General features: G+C 35.1%; 1 protein-coding gene across 10 annotated transcripts in view; it reads left to right on the top strand.

Moving 5' to 3' along the window:
- Positions 1-22,337, top strand: part of QKI (QKI, KH domain containing RNA binding) — a 168,907-nt gene that overhangs the window by 25,188 nt on the left and 121,382 nt on the right. For 9 of the 10 annotated variants that reach the window (XM_075036099.1, XM_075036105.1, XM_075036096.1 and 6 more), the window contains exon 2: positions 13,629-13,771. In XM_075036099.1, coding sequence (XP_074892200.1) covers positions 13,629-13,771 — 143 coding nt within the window. Of the gene's footprint in view, positions 1-10,230; positions 10,289-13,628; positions 13,772-22,337 lie in introns of those variants that run through there. The other variant, XM_075036101.1, reaches the window with a different exon arrangement.

Here is a 22,337-nt window from a genome sequence, read left to right on the forward strand (position 1 = left end):
CAGACTCTTGTGCCCTCAAGTGCATCATAAAGTCATGTTTCCTTTTTTGGTAAAGTATACCAAAGCATGCTATAGGTATATTCAGTTTTCAACTTAAGTTAAAGGTATGCACTGAGTGTTGTAACAAATACTCAAGCTTGGGATATGGATTCTAGAATCAATTGTCTCGAGTATCTTAGGAGGAAAAAAAGTCACTTTTGCAAGCACTTTCTTTGATTTCTTTATGGTGTTTCGTGAGATTGTTCATAAAGGTCTGCTTCCCAGAAAAGTGCTCTTCCTTCAGATTTTTTAGAAAATACCTCCTGGTGTTGAACAAGAGAATGTTAACTTAAAGACATAATAAGATATAGACCAAGACAGTGTATATTCATTTACATGGAAAGAAGCATTGTACTTATTCTTGAAGATGATACCTTACTGATGCGTTGTCTTAAGGCAGGGCCTAAATATCTGGTAATAGTAATAATTATTGTTAAGTAATAATTGTTGTTACTGTTTAGTAATAATAATTGTGGATTAGAAATCTGAAGAATTATTTCAATTAATAATGACATTTTTGCTGTGTATTTTGGCATCAAGGGTACATGTGAATTTTGCCCGTATAGTTACATTATGCAACTCTGAAAAAGTTAGTAGTAATTTATCAAGAAATACTAACTTCTTCACGTTCCTGAAGAGAGTGAAATTGATGTCTTTTGAGGACAGGCTATGGGTTTTTTTTTATTAGGTTTTAGTTGATTGATGTTGTGACAGCCTACGTAACCATGCCACTTGGAATCTCGTGGCAAAGTGTGTAAGTTACCTTTGATGTACCTGTGAAGTGATGCACCTTTATGAAGATATCTTCAAGGTAGTTTTGACTTAAATGGACGAAAATACTCTGTTTTGGCAGTTTTGGCTATGGGTACCTCAATGGTCAAGGCAGGTCTGCCTAATAGGGGCCTGATGCTACATGCAAATCAAGTATTGTGTGTAAGATGGCAAAGAAGGATGATCGGAAGGCCCAGCCTAGTCTGTTTTATTCTGATTACTTATAGAAGTGAGAGTGGTATCACTAACCAAATATTTACTACTGTTTACAGAGTAGGCAGGCCATCTACAGCCTCATTATTCTTAGTGAAAGTTCCGTTATAGTTGAAGGGAGTGAGCGTGGTTCTGTGTTTATTGAAGCAAGAATCCACCTAATAGAGCAGATAACGCTGTAGCTTTTGGAAAGTGAGTATCTGTTTATCATGTAAAGGAGCAAAAAGGTTGTGAATCTACCAATGCCTCTGGTAGTCAATGGGATTTTGTCAGAGTATAAAAATACTCTTAATGGAGGTTTTTTGTAGTTGAAGAGCTTTACTTTTTCTTGAAGGAAATAAAACTTTGAAAGATGGGCTAAATATATTTTAGCATACCCAACTGCAAAGTAGATTAAACATTCCATTCACTGTGTGGAATAACAATAAATAAAATAGGGCAAATAACGGGTAGTACCTTTCACTGCAGTAAAAGAAACCTAAGTAGCAATGTTCTTGTTTCTCACTTTATCAGAGGTTGATGCTTTAGTGGTAGTTGATTCTCTTCATTAAAGTTTTGCTGGCTGTGCATGTTTAGAAAAAGTTAGTTGCCTTGCTGATTTCCTGCCTGCTGGTAATGTGTTGAGTCAGATGGCTGAACTAATGCGTGGTACAAAAGGATGGATAACAGTAAGATTAGTATACTAATATGTCTCTTCAGTTTAACTTATGTTCAAGTCTGGAAAAATACTCAGGTTTAGTAAAAATGACAATTACAAACAGCCTGTTTTTTTAACCTCAAAGTTAGGCCTCAGTTGTGCGACATTTGGTTTGATTGTTGCCAGGTTTCAGTTCCCTGGAGAACCATGTTTACATGGGTATATTTATCTTTTAGAAGATTATTCAGGTGTATGTATTTGCAGTGAATTCAAGCACACTTTTTTTTTCTCTAGGTTGATGAAAAACAAGCAGCTTTTCAAAGCTGAGTGGTTATCTTAATCACTTCAATGTGAAATTGAAGTTAACAGTTGTAATAGAGGAACTCAGTGACAGTTTTTAAGTAGTGTGATTTTCTGCATGTACTACCTAGTATAAATACAAGCATTTTTTTATCCTTTCAACACCTTGGTTAAAGTATTTAATGCTGTTACTAAAATTTTTTACTTGTTGTATTTCTCATTTATAAATTACTGTCTCTGATTATGCTTGTATAATAAATTACAATTTGCAGTAAGGTAAAACTGTACGTATTAGCAGATGTAGTGTTCTTAATGGTTCCTTTTTAAGACTGGAGCTTGACATAAAAAACTTAATCTTACTGTACATATGATAAGTGTGGGTCATACAGCAGTTTGATAAACCATCTCCATACAGAATTATTTTTTTCTTGGTGTGTGACCTATCTAATATGTTGTAATTTGAAGACTGCCTTGGTAAGGAATTCCAATTCCAAGCTATGTATCATATATGTTATCTGAAAACAGATCATGTTTTGATTTAACAACTTTTTTCCCACCAAAATAATAATCATATGTCTCAAATTCAGAGGTTTTTTTTTTTACTGTTACATTTACTTGTGGCCAGTTAAAATCTGTTTAATTTTATAGCACATGTTGCCCTTTTAACTCTTAATATGGTGGCAGTTGTCAGTGTATTGATAATAAGCTAACCTCCCCTCTCTCCCCGCCCCCTGCAAGCCAACCTCTTTATTTTTTCCCTCGAGTGGCTGTCTGTTTTTACATGATCCAAATATCCTTTCATATCTTCAGTGTACTTTCTGAATGAGGGTGACCAAAACTGTATACAGCATTTTAACAGAGCTGTTCATGCAATTCTTCCATTCTTTATTGAAAATACCATACAGAGCTGCATCAATTAAGATATTTGCTCTTCCACTGCTGTCACTGCTTGGTCCCTCCTGGTCAGTGTGTGATTACAGGTTTTGCATCCTGTCAGTGTTAAACAGAACTTTCTTTGTTGTGGGGGGTAAGAACCTCCTAGTTTTGCAGCATTAACAAGTCAGAGTGAGATTGTACTTTCACTAATTCATTTTTAGAGATTATTAATTTTGCCCTTTTATGTGGTTTTCCATCACCTTTGGACAACCTCCTTTTAATTAGTTCTACTTTTAGTACAGCTATTGTCACTTTGTTTTAGCTTATACATGGAAGAGCTTTTCTAGGGATCGTCATTTCTTTAGTTAAATTCCATGGAGAGTGTTGCATGGGAAACTCAGCACTTGCTCTGTTTTCTTAAGCATTCTCATAGTTATTATGTTAGCCTAGCACAGTGTAACTTCAGTAAACTTGTAGTATGCTTTACAGACTTTCATGCCAGTATTTTAAGTTCTTCAGCATTTCTGAAATTTGCCATAGTAATGCAAATGAACTAATGTATCTGGCTGGAATATTTATTCTTGAATTAAATTTTGGAGCCTTTTGCTGCATGAGTACATGTTTGGTTATTGTAGTTCCATCTCAGAGGTTCTGTTATTTCCAGCATTTATCTTTGACCTGTTTTGTTCAGATGATTTTACTAACAAGTTCCATTACTTCATCAAAGTCACCTGATGTGAAATCTAAGCTTAAATACAATTTGTTGTTCTGTTTGTTCAAGGTTTATAGCTTGATTTGATGGCCATCTCCTTTGAGGTCTTCTCTGCTTGCTAAAGCCAGATCTAAAACAACTTTTTATGTTGGTTCATCAGTAATGTAATGGGTAAATCTATCAGTTTATCACATGCAGGAATATTTGACTACTGCTATATTAAGAATTGATGTCTGTGCTAATTAAGCTCTGTAACATAATAAATATAAGCTAAAAGGTATGTTGGACATGTAATCTTTTAACACAGGTGGGTAATACTTAATTTAGGGCAGTAGTTTGGTCAGCTGTGTTACCAATTTTCTTAAGCTATGGTGTTGCTTATGTATTTGGTTAAGTAGAGATTGTGATTAAGTAGAGATTTTGTTTGTGTATTGCCTAATTCTGGGACGTCTTCCAATACATAAAAGTTAGTTTGAAGTCGCATAGGTCATCTTGATAATGCATTCATGTCAGAGCAGTGCAATAGTTAATGTATTTATTGTGGTAGATGACTAACTTCTCAATGTCAGTGTTGGTACTTGTCAACCAAAAAATTGTTACTTTCTTACAGTCTTGTAAATAAAAGGCTGACAGAGCCAGGGTAGGGCAGCCTATAAAATCAATGCCATGTGATAGGGAGTGGTGTGTTAAAAATGGGATTTTATTACTGTGGTACATGAACAGTCAAAAAAAAGTGAGTTGGGAATGAGAGGAAATAGTCAGTCCTATTCAAATGGGTTAGATTTCAGTTGAAGTGATGAAAGCCATCAGATCAGCCTCTTACAAAATAGTACTTCATATATGTAGAGACATTGCTGTTAGAAATACTGGAATAGCTTTGCTTTGCTGTGCTAGCAGGTTGGAATTAGAGATGTTCACTTTATAACCAAGTCCTTTGTTTATGATTAGATAAGTTTGCTTTCTCAGTTTTTGGTGTTACATGTGTTGTAGTACTAGGTAAATTTCTTGATTGATAACCAACGATCACAGGTTTTTTAGATGTCACAGGTACAAAAACTTAGTGCCAAAATCCAGGTTTTTATGATTATATGGTGTCTTCATCGGCATCTCAACAGCAGTATAGTATATTTTTTTATAAAGAATGCATAATGTTAATTCTTCATGACTAATCAGCTAATGCTGACTAATTTTTTCTTTTCCTTTAACTCACTAAGTAAGTATGTATTGATGTATGGTCCAGATACATTTAAAAAAGCTAGATATCACGTGATCACTGTGCATGTACTGTGGAAGATTCAGTTTTATGACAAGGAAAGACTGATACAAAGGTATGCAAAATACAGAGAGGACATAGGTTATGCATATTCACTTTCCAACAATTCCTGAAGCACTCTATATTAGCTACAAAGTTTTGTGTTCCCTCAGATTGCCATTGTATGTGGAAGATACGGGAAATTTACTTTGGCCTTAAAACAATTAGTAAAATAGGGAGAAGACTACCATGATATGACTGTGTTAGTGAATAGTTAACTATTTTGGGGTGATCATGGAAGTAAAAATAATGCCCTTGCTCCTTTCATTCAAAAGACAAAGAGTGCATTAACCAATGGAATGTTTTCTTATAATTGCTAACTCTGTGGAGGATGGTTGTGGATGGTTTCCAGAGATTGAGAAAATAACCTGTATGCGCTTTATGTTATTTTTTTGTAAGTGGTGAGTGTTCAGATGCACCCTGGGAAAGCAGTAAAGAATCTAATGGTGCTGCTATTTAGTTCTTTCAAGTAGGTTTTTTTTTAGTAGTTTTCAGTATTTGATTTCCTCTCAGTTACAAGAATAAGCAAAACTCAAATTTAGATAACTCCATCAGAATTTCAATTCTCCACTAAACTTCAAACCTGATTACTTTGGAGCGTCTCAACCAGGAATTTGTTTGAATTAGTTTGTTTCGTTTTAAAGGTTGTGAAATAACATCTTGCCTTTTACTTTTAGACACTCCTTGCACATACTGGTGGGATAGCACAGGGCATGGGATTTCTTTGCTGATACCAAGGGGATTCTGATGTGAATTAGGCAGTTGTTTTCTGAAGTGCTTAGTATACTTTTTGAGAGAATGTCCTTCTGGCTTTACCTGGAGAGCTTCCCCATTACCTGACTTCATAGTTGTTCAACATAAAATAGTATTGATTTCATATGCGGAAGATACCTGTAGAAATGGAACAGCAATTGACTCTGTTGTGAATGGATTGATTTAAACGTAGGGAGCATGGAATAGTGTCTGGGTAGAGAAGGTCCATTGCAGACCAGTTAGTCTGTATTGTTCTCAAAGAGGGATTTAAAAAACAGTAAACTGAGGTAAAATATTTTTGTTTAAAACATACACACCTGAGGAACTAAAACCATGGAAGTTCTGTCTGTTCCAGATGATACTGTTAAGCTGATGTTTTTAAACAGCAACAAGTAACATTGTTGTTTAAATCTCATAGAACGGATGACTCCTTTCATCTTTCTGATCACAATTAGTGGTTCGTACAGAATTGTATTACTGCTGATTCTTCTGCATCAAAGATACCCAAGTTGTTTATTATTGTTAGCTGCCAAACACTTGATTCACAGTATCAGGTATGGAAAAAACAAACCAACAAACAAAAACCTTGAATAGATTTAGGAGCTTGATGTATGCATAACTGTGCTACTTGTAACTAAGTATTTGGAGGCAACTTGCTGCTAAAGGGAGCTAGAGTAGAAGATTTTTGAAAGTGTAATAATTAAGCATGATATGAATGTGAGCCACCAAATCTGCTTCAGCAGTCATGCTATGCTGTTGGACTTTACTACTGGAAAATGTTTTGAAGAGTTTGACGCTGTTAATCTAACCCATGTTGTAAGGAAATTTTGTAGGAAGCAGAACAGTGTATGTTCATTTACTTTAACAGAGTTATTGTGTAAGCTTGATCTAATGCTGAGACTTAAGAGATGAATGAATATTCTGGATTAATTTTCCTGATTTTTTTAATATTGACTTTTAAACCACTTAATTTTTCTTGACTCTCTTTAGTTTAGTTTAGTTGTACTGTTTTCTGTCTATTGGCTAATTACCTCAGGAAGCTTTCAGTTTTGCAAAGATACTCATTTGGATGTGGATGGATAGTGTATGTTAGTTGCTAGATGATGTTAGTTGAAGATACCAAGTAGACTGCTGAAAGACTCATTCAGCTATCCTCTCAGGAACTTCTAAACTGATTTTTATGCTAAAGATTTTTAGGTTTTTTGGAGCACAGTACTGGGACATGAAGAGACACAGGACTTGACATCTCAAATGTATAGCTTTTTGAGTTTACCAAGAAAATTAAGAGACTGTATTTAATCTCCTTTATATTACTTTAAGTGAATGCAGATTGCTGCTGTCAGATGTAATGCAGGGTTGATGGACTTTTGATCAGACCTGTTCTGGCTGTTCTGACATACCACTGTATTAAATAACATAAATGCAAGTTTTAGTAAGTGGAAGCAAATGCATGACTTCTAAATTTGCCAGTTAGTTATGTCAGAGTTCAATGACATATTCTAAACCAAAACTGCTGATGTATGGAAATTTGTCAGAATTGGACTGTCTGTTTTATCACCTTTGATACTTGATCATGTTTGTCTAAAATTTTATTACTTTTTTTTTACTCTGTATTGGTTTCTGAAGGAAAGATGATAGGAATCTTGTTTGCCTGATGCTCAGGCATTTCACTGATTGATAGCAGGGGGTAGGTAGAGTAAGTGCTTGCCAACATTTTAGTCTACATTGGTGATGCATGTGCGGTACAGGCCCATGTGGCACAATATTAAAAATGACTTGATTTTTTGCTAGCATTGCTGTTTGTGCTGCATCAGCAATAGTAGCAAACAGCACTGGTATTAACACTGAAGACTGTTAAAATTGTGATGAATAAAACCAACTATTTCTTTGCCAAGTAAGCATACTAAAGCTGCTAGATTAGAAAACACATGAGTTGCAATGTTCCACCAATAATAAAGCACTTAAAAGCTTTCTGTTGACATTTGTACAAAGAGAACAGATGAGTGTGCTCTATTTGTTTTTGAAGTCAGTTTGATGCAAACCTTACAACTGCCCGCAACAGAAGGAGTTTTGCAGGCTTTTCTTGCAAAAAGAAATGACTGAATTTTGATACTGAGAGTGCTGATAAATTGCTGAAAGTGCTGCCCACTTATCATTGGACTGACAGTTTAATCATTGAAAGTGTACTGCTAGATTGGACTCAGAAGAACAAAGGGGAAGAAACTAGGGTTTTTCCAAGGCATTAAAAGATGAATTGAAATTTGAAATACAAACTTTTTTTTTGGGGGGGGGGGGGGGGAGGTGACACTGCTGCATGACTTGTATGCCATACTCTCAATGGTGGTGTCCAGAACTTAGATTCTTTCTCATTTCTTCTGGGAGAAAGTGCTTATCAGCTTACTGCAAAAATGGGGCAATGTCATGTTGTTTTGGTTCTTGTTTTACCTCTTATATTCCTAAACTGATGATCCAGCAGCAGTTGGGTGCACTAAAAATATTTCATTGAAATATTAACTTTTTGCATGCATTTTGTTGCATTACACATTAAAAAAATTAAACTACTTCATAGTAAAGAATGAGAAGGGTCTTGAAGCAGCTATTTTCCCTGCCTGCCCCCTCAGCTCAATGCATGCTGATCTCATGAATTTGAGTGGACTTACTAAAGTCATCTCTGGTAGATGTTTATCAGAATTTTTCACTTTTCACAAAAAATTATTGTGGAAATATTGAAGGCATTAATTACACTTGGTTTTAGTGCCTTAGTCTGTAAGAAACAAATTTATTGTAAGAATTAACTTTTCCTGTCAAAATACATAAAATTATGCTGTATGTAAAAAATTTAGTGTCATTGATATTTTGGGCATAACTTGATTTCTGTGAGAAAGTAGAAAACTGAATGTTCTATGCACCACTGAGATCGAAGTACCGTGTAGATTTTTAGCTATAGGAACATAGCTTTTTCTTACCATACCTCTTAAAAATTTAACTTTTAAAAAATTGCTCATACTTTTTTTTTTTAAATATGGAAGCTAGTTTGTGATTGAGAATCTTTAAGGGTGTGGTGCTTTGCTTCCTTAAGGAAGCATGCTTCATGGTGCTACAAGGTGGTTAGTGTTTTGTTTCATTCTGAATCTCTTGCTGATTGTGGCTATTGGTTTGTCCCACCCCCAATTGCTGTGTATTGTAAATATCAAGAATGATAGATAAGAAGCTCTTCTGTGACAGATAAACACTTCTTATTTCCTTTAGTTTAAAGAATTAAATTCTGTGTGCTTTGAAGGCTTTCCGTTAAACTTACAAAAGGAACATAGGCTGAGAGTGGCATCAGTTTAGCTCTTTAAACAGCTGTAGCTAAATTGGAGCAAATTGTTAATGGCAGAAGATTTGTTTCAGCTCTTCAAATTCTTAGTTCTAGTTTAAACTGCAATGAGGAATGCATTGGTTTAAAAGCAGTGTCCAAGTCTGATCTTCTTTCAGAAAATAAAGCTTCATAATTTAGAAGAAGCCTTCATGATGAGAAATTCTAAAGCTGTGGGCACTGGGGATGAGGGTGGTTTGCAACTCTGAAGGTGACGGGAGAGGAAGAATTTGAATTTGAACTTTTTCAGTGAGTTCCTACTCTGAATATGCTTGCTGGGTGGTTTATGTAAACCAATTTTACGTTGCAATCAGTCTTAAACACATGTGCAGAGTCTTACTTCCTCTAAGGGAATGATAATTGACAGCTAAAAAGCAGTAACTTCTTGGTGGTTTTTAATGTGATGACAAACATTCATCTGAACACAGTCCTTCATGTGCTCAAGAGGGAGGAATATTTCATTGTTAAGTGTCATGAAGAAATCAAAAAAAGTACATCTCTGTAGGCAAATGTAGTCAGTATAAACAGTGTGTCTTGCTCAGATCATATATTAGAAAGGTGTTAGAGAGATTGAAAAATACTATCTGTAGATGAAGGAAACGAGATTACACTGCTTGCATAGTTTTCAGGGACAGAGGAAGAAAAATGTTCTGGACCAGAACGCATGTCATTGCCACCATAGGTGACTATGTCATGCCATGTTAAGGTAGAACAAGATAATTACATTGAAACCAGTTTGTCTGTCTTTGAGTCTATTCCTTCACTGCCCTGCTGTAAGCAAGACAAATTCGTCATTTACTGCTAAACTTACTACTTACAATGTGCAGACCAGAGTATTGTTAAAGGTGAATAATGTGGACTTTTAAATTCTTCATATGAGATTCTGCTTGTACCTACAGTAGAGATGGGTACATAGATCTTTTCAAAAGGAGCCCTCTTTCTGCATTTGCAGAGCTTACAGGTTTTAGAGGTATGGTGAAACTGCTGTATGCTTTTTTTAGCCATATGTACTATTATAATTAAGTAGCTCTCCTTACTAACTCTCTTTTAAATCCCTAGAGTGTTATACAACATAATTACCGCTGTGGTGTTAAGATAGAGGTAAAGTAGTTAGAACTGTACTTAGATGTTTGCTTTGAAAGTAAAGCTTTCCTTGTTTTTAAATCAGTTGGCTTCCTGTGAGATATCGTGGTGGAAGAACTTGTAAAGAATTGTAAATGTGGAGGAGCTAAAGCCTTGCAAATGAACTTGGAAAGTGTGATTTCAGGAGAGACATGCCAAGCTTTTGGGAAGGGAAGACGAGACATCTGCTTGATGGTGTGTAAAAAATGACTTGAAATAAATCTAAATAAAAGGCTGTTTATTTGAGTTCCTCTTATTTATAATGATATGTGCATTAAGTGGTAAAAAATAATAAGTTGCACTTTGAGGATGCGACCTTCCTACTTTTGTACTACTGCTGTCCTCAGATTTTTAAGTATTTCAGAACAGAATAAAATGGATACTTGCTAGAGGTGAAAGGAGAGTAGAGCTTTTAGCTTTTCTGACATGCTGCTGGTGAGGCTTTCTGGAATCTTATTGCACTTCTGATAAACTCTTGAGGGAGATGCTGGAAATACAGTAGCAGATAGTTCTACAGATAAGCGTAACTGCTTGAAGCGAGTGGCAAAGTTGCAAGATACTCGAGACTATAAGCTTGAATTTGGTTTAATGGAGACAGTAAAAGGAAAGATTGTGATAAAATTCAATACTTTTGTATGGACTCTTGTTGAGATGCAAGAGTTGTGATTAAACAAGAAGCAGGTATCTGAAGAAAAATAAATATCTTGAAGATGTGTGAAAAGATTCAGCAGAATGTGGAAAAAAACCCAGGATGCATATTAAGCAGATAAATAACTTTGAGTTGTGTATTTGGCACAATGCTTGTGGTCGGCTGGGCTAACAAATTGGGAAGGAGGATACGTTGTGTTCTATCCATAGTTAGAAGTGAGAGAGAATGGGTGAACTGGAGATTTGATCTAATTATCTTACAATTTAAACAGTAGTATTTCAGTTCTGCCAAATACAAAATAAGTGAAAAGAGAGGCTCCCAGATAGTGTATTATAGAGAAAGGGAGTTTGGAGACCTGATTAGCAGTTAAAAAGCCCCCTGGGAATATGTGCTTGTTATTTCACCTATTGCTTCTGAATGTTTCTTCTGGGGTCTTATGGAGGGTATCTAAGGCAAGAGAGAAGATAAAATGCCAAGAAGCAGAAGAAACAGTAGCACTTGAGGAGCCGATGATAATGCTGAGTTGATGTAGCTGACTATCCCTGTCCTGATATTTGTTGGTGTTACCAAGGGCTTGAATGTAGAGAGAGAAGATAAAAACCTACATATGCAAAGAAAACTAAATTTCATGTGTCTGGTCCTGTAGTGGAGTAGAAAGTCCTGAGTTGGTGGGTGTCTTAATTCTGTGTAACGTTTGAGGCGTGATAGATGGCTTAGGTTTCACACAAGCCAGAATTCAGTGGTAGTCCTCAAGTCAGCTTATCATACTGTCTATGTGTGTTCTGAATGTTTGGCTCCACAGTGTCACAAATGTGACATATAAGTATTTGCAAGACAAAGATTAAAATAAGTGTTCTTTCTCTCCTGTGAAAACTAGGATATCTAATGTTAGTGGTTATATTCTAGATGAAAGATACAACTTAAAATGCAATTTTCAGTGCAACTACTCTGAAGCTGCCAAATATAAATAAAAATGACTGTGTTGCTACTTATGCCTCAGTACTTCGGCAGACTGTTGGCTTGTTTCAGTGTAGTGTAACTTAATGGAGAATCTGAAGAGAATGAAAAGGAAACAAAGTCTGCCAAAAGATAATAATATTTGTTCAAAGAGATGTACTAAAGAATTTCTTTATATACTGAAGCCAGTATAAATGCTGCTCGTAGCTCTGAGGATTTTGTGCCTGTTGCCAAAATTGTCAGTGTAGAAGCAGCTGTGGATTTTTTCCTTAAACTATGATTATATGATGACGAAATTTGTGTTCTCCATTCTAAACAGGTGTTAACCACCAAATCATTATATAGGATACATGATTGAGTATGTCACTTGCCAGTGGAGAAAAGACTTGTTATTGAATATGCAGAGTAAGTTTGCTAGAATTAATTCAGACTAACTCAGTTGAAAATTAGGTCTGCTATGTTCAGAGATGCATCATTTCTGACGCTCTCCCTCTCCCCCCTAGCTTTTCAAGTGGTGAATTCTCAGCTATAAATGATTTGCCAGGGAAGAAATTGATTATGAAACAGAGGTTATATTAATCTCTTGTCTGCTGCTAGAGTTTCAAGCGACTTCTTGTTTCTGTGGTTTCCTGTGGTCAGACGAAAACATAAAACTTCTCTTTTCAGTTTCATTTTAATTCTGAAGATTTTGAAAGCAGTTGTAACAGTTTAAGTAAAAGACTGGGATTGCCACCTGTTTTTGCTTTACAGCCCACACTATCGTAAGTCTTAGTGCTTTGGGAACAATGTGTGATTAAATGTTAGTTTTCAGTTTGGAACTTGGCTAATAGATTTCATTTTAAGTAATTCTTTAGTGATAGTAGAATAAACTCATTGAGAAAATTTTATACTAGTTGGGATTCCATAAGTTATGAAATGTGGGGGTTTTTATACTTAAAACAGCAATTTAAATACGAGTTTAACAGTTCTAGAAATGAAATATAGCTTCTTGTTAAATGTGGTTTTTGGTTAAATAAGAGAAAGCTTTGTGTCCATTCTTAGATCATTACAGTTTAGTGAAACTAACCTGGATTTGAATCAAATTATCTATTTTTAACTATGTTGTTGATAACTACTGAGCTAATCTTGGAAGTAAATACCTCAAGGTGCGGGTAATACAGGTGTAATTGGTAGAAACAGTACTTACGAGTCCACTTGTGACATTCCATGGTGCTGTTGAGTTTTTCATTACTTTGCAATGAGCTAGTAGGACTTTTGGGTGTATATAGAGGTTGCTCAGGTCTCTGATACCATACTTGTCTTCATTTTTTCATTATCTCACTGGGGGGTAGTCGGTAGAACAGTATTTACTTGTTTGTTGTCACACCATGTGCTCAGTAACTACACCCTTGAGTTGTCAGATTTGTCATTGCTGAAGGACGCACCATTTCATTTCCAAATGCTATAGTTAATCTCATAACTAGCAAATAGTACTGTATAGGTGCATTTTTTGTATTTTTTTTAGGTACAGATTTCTAATTTTTTTGCTTTCTAGATACTTTATTCTAACAAATACATCAAAGCACCGTTTTTATACACCTTTTAAATGATGTGAACAATCTTGTGTTATAAGGAGCTGCACATAATTTTTACTCAATAGCTGAATTCTGTAAACAGGATGAGTAGGCAGCAGACATGAAGAAAACATTTAAGATGGGTGCTGCAATTTAAAAAAAAAAAACACAAACCAAAAACCAACAAAAAAACCCCAACACAGAAAAACCCTAAACAAAATCAGAGTAGATTTTTTTCTCAGGTTACCATGATGCTTATAAAGAGAGGAAGAAAATGGCATTAGGATTTGGGAAAAGATTAGAAAGAGAAGACTGTCATGCTAGATTATAATCTGTTACTGTATTTAATACCTAATATACGTTTTTCCCCCCACAGAAATTAGCAGAGTACGGAAAGACATGTATAACGACACATTAAATGGTAGTACGGAGAAGAGAAGTGCAGAATTACCAGATGCTGTGGGACCTATTGTACAGTTACAAGAGAAACTATATGTGCCTGTAAAAGAATATCCAGATGTAAGTATATCTTTTTAGTCCCTAAATTATTTTTTGATCCTTGTGGTCGTCTTCAAATGTAAATTTCATGTGATGCTACCCTTGGATCACACTGAACTGCTTTTGACAAGATACTTTGTAGGGAAGCAGTGTATGTTCCACTTGGTGGCTTGAATTGTAGTGAGTGTGAGTGGAAGAAGGTGATGTTAAATACCAAACTAGTATGGATTATAAAGCCATAGATCTAAAATCTGAATTACCTTGTTCATTCAGTGCTGTCAGTCCTGAGACACTGTGTAGTAAGTTTTATGAGGGAAGCAGTTATTGGGACAGTGTTTTTTCCTTCTTAGTATGTTTCTAAAAGTCAGTTGGAGAATCCTTAGAGACCCTTTAGAGATTTTTTGGAGACCATACTTAATCTCAATTACTGTTTCTCCCATACCTGTGTAACCAGTTCTGTTGGATAGAGAAGTGTCTTTATCTTGGGGTTGTTTTTTGTTTGTTTGTTTGGGTGGTTTTTTTTAAGCAAAGCTCCTTGCTTGCATGCCAATGTTAGGTTCTCTATTGGGTGTTCTATTCTGTTGGACACCTACCTTTTTGAGGGAGAATGGTTTCATTTAACTAGAAGAACTAATTAGAACTCCTGTGGTCCGAATGGTTTCTTAACTCAGGAAAAACAGTCCTGTCAAAATCTACCTCAACCACTTTCATTGATCACTGACAAAATAAGAAATTGTGTTATTCCTCCCTAATAGAATTTAGAGGTCCTGTTGCAGTGGAGGAGTGCAGGGTCCAAGTGCGACATTTGCACATTGAAGTGGTATAAAGTGGAAGAAAGTACAGAACAGCAAAAAATGGAAGTAACACTTGTGTATTTCTGTGGCTTTTCTTTATATCGTTAATTAGATTAAGCTCTTCAAATTTAGGTTTATTATTTTAATGCTGCTTAGAACATACAGGCCTCTAAATAAAACCTCATTGTGCCATACTTCGTTAAGAAAATTAAGTGCAAGGCATTACTCAGAATATTTAGACAAATGTCTCTTCTCCCTTTTCAGTTTTCACAAAGTTGTTTTGTTGCTTTTGGGTTAAAAAAGCTGTACTGGGAAAAGCATTCAAAGAATTTGCATTGGCAGTAAGGACATCTCTCTCCCCTTTCCTTCCATTTTTCTTCCAAATTAAATATATGCATATGCCTATCTATATACCTATATGTACATGCATACATATTCCCACATCAAAAAACAGTGATTCTTTTGAAACTCCAAGGAATTACAGATCTTTGAAAGGAGCTGTGCTATGCAATTGTTCTGTAAAGCGATCTAAGTAGCTCTGTACTTAGATATCTGTATATATCTTAGAGTTGTATTGCTTATTGGCTTTTTAAAACATAGCTTAGTTGTTGAAATCTTTGTTTTATAACTTGACAATGCATCCTTTGTGAAGAGGTGCCTTAGTTATTGGCTGTAGTTTTTGCAGAACTTGTTGCTTGCTGTACAGGATCATGAGATAGGAGGAGGAAAAAGAAGTTGGATTTCCTATAATTATTATTAAGCTTTTCTTTTAGAAATCAAAGGTGTGGTAGCTTAGCTCTTCACTGCCAGTTAATTATCAAATGCAGTGTAAAAAAGCAAGAACGAGTTTGTCTCTACTGTCAAAGCACTTGTGTAACTTCGAGTGTACAATCTCGCTAGCTACTGCTAGCTCTTTGTGTGCCTTCAGAAGAATGCCCTTGAAGTGGTCACTAATTAATTTTAATAAACCCTTACAAATTCAGAAGTTGGAGAGATTTGTGATTTGTATACATGTGACCTGGAATAAAAAGGTATTTGGTTCTTGTGAGATGATGTGAAATGTTTGCTAGGAAATGTATAGCTTCTACCACTATGGTGGTACTTGGCAGTTCAAGCTTCACTGGGGAGCCAAGCCCAGTGTTCCTGCCTGTCTGTGTGTTGTCTGTATTTGTTCCTAGCTGCTCAGAATGGGATGTGCACAGCCTCAGTAATTCATTAAGCAACTAGAATATAACACTACATACAAAAAAAAGCTGGGTTTTTTTATGTAGGCCCTTTCTAAGATCTTTCTGCTAGTTAGAAATTAAATAACCTGCTTTGCATTCAGGCTAGTACAGCGTTACAGCGTTCAGAAGGTCTGAAGTACAGTGATTCCAACTTGTCTTAAAAAAAACTGTAAAATTCACTTATAAAGATTAATTTCACCTGTAAAGATGATTTCATTGCAATCACACAATGTTACATGAAACTTCTTACTCATATCTAGCAATTGATTTAATTGTTATCAGATACAGGGAAGACATGCTGTGCAGACTACCAGAGTGAGTTTGTTATGTAAATCCAGTTAATTCTTTCTATTGCCATCATCCTCTTCCAACTGACAACCTTGTATACCTTACAAAGACATAAAGATGGATAAACTTAAGAATTATTCAGAGAAGAGTGAGCAGAAACTGTTTTCTGATGGAGATTTAGTAATATTTTTAATAACAGAAACAAAAAAAATCAACAAACTTTTATGATCTTCTAATAAGCTTTTATTCTGGTAAATTTTTTTGACTTATGTTAAGTTTATAGATTAGTTGACTGTAGTGAATACTGAATAGTACTGTAGTGCTATTTTGTGCACAGAATCTTAAATTAATTGTGAGGCATGAAAATAATGGTCTGCCATAAGTTTAAACAAGCTTATGTTTTATATTTGTATGTATAAACATATATATGTATAAAAGATGAAACAGTAAATTTTCATAGCCTACATCACTTCAATATTACTGTTTGACTGTCCTTTGGGTACCTACACAGAGGAAAGAATATATAAAATCAAATTACAAAGCTAAAATAAATATATAAAATCCCCTATAGTCTCTCAGTTATTTAGTTTTTTTTATACAACTGCATATTGAGTATTTTTATTCTAATTTTTATTCCAACACCATAGTTGATGCAAGGCTCAACTTTCAAAAAAATCAATTGTCTGACACAGCCTGTAGTTTTTAAATGCCGACTGTGTAGAGTCTGCATTTCTACTTCTGTAATAGTAAGTGCAAAATATGCAAAAATCCTGCTAAAGAAGAAATAAATTTCTTTTGTATGTTTTATTAATAAGGAGCATTTTTCCATGATGTAATCATAGTCTGATAATTAGTGTAACTGTTGGAGTGGTCTGCTTTCTGGCTTATTGTTTTTTCATTGCAAGCTACAGTAATGCAATTGTGTGTAATTGTATATGTTATTTTCTTCTAGCAGCACCCTTGGAAGGCGTTAGATCTTTATAGAAATTTTAGTCTTAAAACTGAGATTTGAGCTACTTAGCTTTTCTGAATCATGTATATGCTCCTGCAACTTGAGAGACAAATTGTGCATAAGGTACCCAGAAGATTAAATTCCATTAGTTGCCCATAATTTGCCCTTCAGTTAAAAATGTGTTCTCTCTGTAGTTAAATCTTTGTATGCTCATTTAAGTCTTTGGTGTTACAGTTTGAAGGCATTTCCAATTCATGGAGAAATATCTTCCATTGGAGTTTAAAAGAGTAAGAAGAAAAGATGTCAGGAAAATTGAGCTCTTAGGAAGCAGAAGAATGGAGGATATGCTATTGTTTGTGGGTTAATAGTTAATAGTCTTTAGCATTTCTTATGCTTCAGATAAATGATTAATTTTCTTGAATTTCCCTAAAGAGCTGAGGCTAAACTTTCTGTCTGATATCAATTTAAACAGTTTTTGGAATTAGTACCTACAAATGTTGGACTGAATAAATGTTTTTCTATTATAATCATGGCTTTATTATTAATAAGTACCCTGTTAGCTCTGATTAATGTGAAATTCTCTGTTGGAACTCTTCTGTGCCTCTTCAGTAAAAATGTAAGAACTCAGTAATTATCGCATCTAAAGTACCATGTCCTTTGAGTATACTGAAGCTCAAAGGCCAGCAGTGATAAACAGCTTGTGCGTACTTTCTGACCATTTTAGTTAAAACTGTTTAATTAGTACAACAGAACGATGAACACGGGGATTCATTTTACTATGGGGAACTTACTAACAAAATGTTTAAATCCTTTTTCAATTTGTTAATATCAGAGTTTAATAGCATCCCTAATATGGATTAGGAGAATGATAACATCATCTTTATTTATTGTTCTGATTCTTTTACTTAAGCTCTTCATTCCCTAGTGGTAAACAGGGAAGGAGGCTAAAAGAGCTGGCCTTGTTTACCCTTGCAGTAGAAAGGAAAGAGAATATAACTCGTGTCTGTAAGTAAACTTGAGCTGCAGAGTACCAGCAAGGCCAAAGGAAGATTTGGCAAAAGCTCAACTACTGATACAAGTACAAATGTACATGAAAGAGCTAAAAGAGTTTGATTACTAATTTCCAGTCTCAATGAGATATTTGGAAAAACATTCTAGTAGTAGTAGTGGGAGCAAAGAAGTTAATTTTGAGTTTGAAGTTTGAGAGGCTTTACGCGATCTGGTTGCAAATGGTAGGGGAATGGTTTCATTGAAAAAGGTCCCTTTGTTTAGATGCTGATAAAACGGAGACATGCCTTAATATTTGTATGAAGCTTTTTTACCCTTTCTAATGTTTTATTGGATATCCTTCCATTATTGACCATCTGGTTCCCTTTTTGAAAGATAAGTTTCTTTTTGAGGCCTGGTTCACACTTAATAGGTTACTTTTTTTTTGGTAGCACCTTGCTGAAAGATGACATACGTTGTCATAATTTTATTCAGAAATAAGCCTTTCAAATCTCCAGAGCGTGTTTGTCCTTGGAGGCAAAAGGATGGAAGACAGTCTAGAATACATTGGAGATAAAACCCTTGTCTTTTAGTCTCTGATGGTAATCTTGCAGGCTCAGCATCAGTTCAGCAGTATCAATGAACTTGGTCCATATCTCATCCTTGTGAGAATTATTTCTTCCCCATTTAACTCATCAAGCATTGAGTGCTTGCAGTTAAGTTAGGTGATTACCTAGTCATTTATCTGTTAATATTCTTATTCCCATTTCATTCTTACTTTCGAATTTTGCTCTTTAACTATTTGCAGATACTCTGTTTTGTGTGTGTATAAATGAAAAAAAAAGAAGGCAGAGTGGAGGTAAGACAAGTAAAGATTAAGTAAATAGTACTTGCTTTGGCTAGGGACAATGTTTCCTTAATGTTTTTTGAAGTAAATTTGGAAATCTGGGAGAAGAAATGAGTTCCATCTGGTACTGATGCACAAGTTGAACATATTTGTTAGGATGCCAGTTTCTTATGGTGATGCTTGTATTAGTAACTTCTTCAAATTAACATCATAGGATTAAACTTCTAGTAATGTTCAGCATGTATATGATACTTCTAATAGAAAGTAGTGGATTATTTTTCTTGCTTAGTCACTACACAGGTCCAACTTATAGGAGTCCTCTAATCTGACATTAACAGCTAGTGCTAGACATTTGGGTGCCTTCTGTACACCATGGATGAAGAGGGGTGTGTGTGGGGAAGCCAAGTGCTGAAGGAGAATGATAGGCTAGAAAATTAGTCTAAACAATTAGTTTGTAGATGCTGGTTGTTTTTCTGTGAATGAAATATCTGAAATTTTAGTTAGAATAAATTAATCTTACTAAAAATGGTTAACCTTGGGAATTATAAAATTTGAGGTGGCAAAGGATGTGTCCAACTGAACTTTCTGAAGAGCAAGTTAAGACCTAGTAGCCAACATCTATGATGCTTGGTTTTGCTCACATGGTGCCTGTCATTATGGCTCGTCTCTCAATTGTAGTTATCTCTGCAGAGTTAGGCTTTCAGTTGCCAGTCTGTTTGAAGAGAGCTATCTTCTTAATACCCTCTTTTGTTTTAGAATTCTGCACTTTATGTGCATAAATTTCATTAGTTCGTGGACTACAGAAATATTTGGGTGCATGGTTTCAGTTGATTATGTACTATAACTCCGTTGTGTCAGTTTGTCTATGCTTTCTTCTACTGAACTGGTTTCCCTCAGAACTTCTACTCACTTTGTGTAGTAACTCTTGCAAGACTAAGTATGGAAGAGTTGTGTGCAAATACAGATAATGAAAGGTCAATTGTGGGGCGGATAGATTTGTGGAATATTTTGTTTTTCATTGTTTTTTTTGTTCAGTGTGTTCTTTCAGATGTTTATTGTAGTAAAGAAGGGTTTTATACAGAGAGGAGGAAGTGCTTCAGCATGACATTTTTGCTTGCTGTTGTGAATAGGTCAGGTATACCTGCTGAACTCATTGGTAGTTTTTTGTTAATTAACATCCTGTGTACTTTAACTAGGATTGGGTACTGCACTAAATGTGGAAATACATCAGTAAGGGCTAAAACCATACTTAATAGAGCAAGGTAGAGCTGTGTTTAAATTATGTATGTGGATTTACAAATTACTGTTTAGGCATCAGAATCCCTAGTAGATGCACTCACTTATTCCAAGTCAGCAACAGATCTTCCCTTTTCTTCAGAGCTGAAGTTGGCCCCTGAAGGATGGGGTTTGTAGTTGAGAAGTACAATGCTTTAAGGAGGTAGGAAGCACAGAGAGGAAAACCCCTTTCTTGAGAATGAAGAGGTTTTTAATTTTTTTTTTCCTCTGGTTAGTTGACAAAGGAGACCTCTAACACGGAGCTGTTGTACTTTCTCCAGAAACTTAACCTGGCAATTATACCCTGCCATCTTCCTTTTTGTTTTGTGGTTTTGGGTTTGTTGGTTTTTTTTTTTCCCTTCCCCTTTCCCTTCCATATCTGGTGGTCAGTAAGCTTCTGACAGGCATATTAGATATTTCTTCTTTTTTAGTAGCTTGGTAGTTTAGGTATTACTGTTTGTATGCTCAGATTTTTATGGAGTTGCCCTTGCAAAAGTAATTCAATACTTTTTTGTCAGAGAACAGCATGAGTTCTGTAAGTTCATAGAGATAGATCAGTGAAATGCAAGTCTTCACTAATTATGCTTGCTCTGTGTTTCGCTTGGATAAGAAGGCACCGAGCCCCATCCAGAATTGCTATTAAAAGTGGTTTTGAGTACCAGTCAAAATATCAGCCTGATATTTTCCTTCTATCTCCTACATCAAGTAAAAATCAGCTTACATGTCCTCAATACTTAAAAGGTCTGTTGCTTATTGCCAGAATAAGTCTGCCTACGAACCTTGGGGGTACATATTAAATTAAAAAAAATTAAATTAAATAATTAAAAAATTAAATAATTAATAAATAATAATAAATAATAAATAATAATAAATTAAATAATTAAAACAATAATTAAAAAAATAAAGTTGCCTTTTAAGCAAGAACATTGACTAGTTTTTTTAAAGAGGTGTGCTGTTTTTAGGTTCTGCTGTTTCTGAAGTTCTTAACTCATTAATGCATTTTAAAGTATATATCACTTGTCAATGAAAAGTCTTCAGTGTAATGTTGCATTTATAGCATTCATTTCTGATTTGAATTTGATCCGTAATTCAGAAGGACAGGATTGTAGTTCTCTGCATTTGCATCTCATTGATGTTGGTCACTTGGTTTAGTTTTTTTCCATGATTCTGGTTGAGAGGAAGATTGTACACAAATACCAGCTTGTGGAGTAAACTTTCTGTTTAGATCGTTCCTTTCTTCTTGTGTTTTGTTTCATAGCTTAGGAGCTGTTGTTTACCTGCCTTAGTTTTGAATGTTGGATTTGGAATAGAACATAAATACTACCTCAGTAGATACCTCCGAGTAGGAGATTCTGAGATTGTGTAACTAATAGGTATTCATCCATTGTTGTATGGATGGATCTGCTCGATTTATTCAATTAGTCTCTGCTATTTTTTAAAGCCAGTAAGAACAGTAGATGGACACAGTTGGTTCATTTCAGTTACTTTGGCATAATATTAATTCACAATTCTAAGCTTTTATATGTTTCTTTTCTTTCTTAAGAGCAGTGTAAAATAGTTGAATTCTGAGAGGCATGGATTCCTTTTGAGATTTGCTACACTTCTTTGAAACTGTGCGCTTTGTTTTTCTTTCATATACACTCAGTATTTTAAGAAAAATAATATTGGTTGATGAGCAGCCAGTTCCTTTCTACACCTTACTTGCTCTCATTCTAGTTGTCTCTTATTATATAGCATAGTACACCCTGTCTTCCAGGAAGGCTCGTGCACCTGTACTAATGGTGTACATTCATCCACCCAACACTTCAGTTGCTCAGGTTGATTAATGCTTTTTCAGAAGATTCTGCTTCTGTAGAGTACTGACATAAGCTTGATCAATATCTTTCAGCTATGTGGTGTATAAACAATCAGACCATACTGAACTAAAAATTCAAGTTCACTCTAGTTACAAACATTATGATCTGTAGTGTCAAAGGATGCTGAGGGCTGTACCCTGTTGTTAGTGATACAGGGACTGCTTGCTCTTGGAAGATCGTCAACTGAATTATGATTTAAAGTTGCTTTAAATATGCAGCAGTCTCTCAAATTTATTTTTTGTTTCTCTGCCAAGTACATGTGGTCTAAAAATGTGAATGCTGCATGAAATAGATCTCTCCAAATTCCTGTTCCAAATTTATTATCGTGATTAGTTGAAATGACCAATTGTTATCTTGTTAAC

The sequence above is a fragment of the Buteo buteo genome, chromosome 9 (genome assembly GCF_964188355.1).
Source record: "Buteo buteo chromosome 9, bButBut1.hap1.1, whole genome shotgun sequence".
Taxonomy (NCBI): Eukaryota; Metazoa; Chordata; class Aves; order Accipitriformes; family Accipitridae; genus Buteo; species Buteo buteo.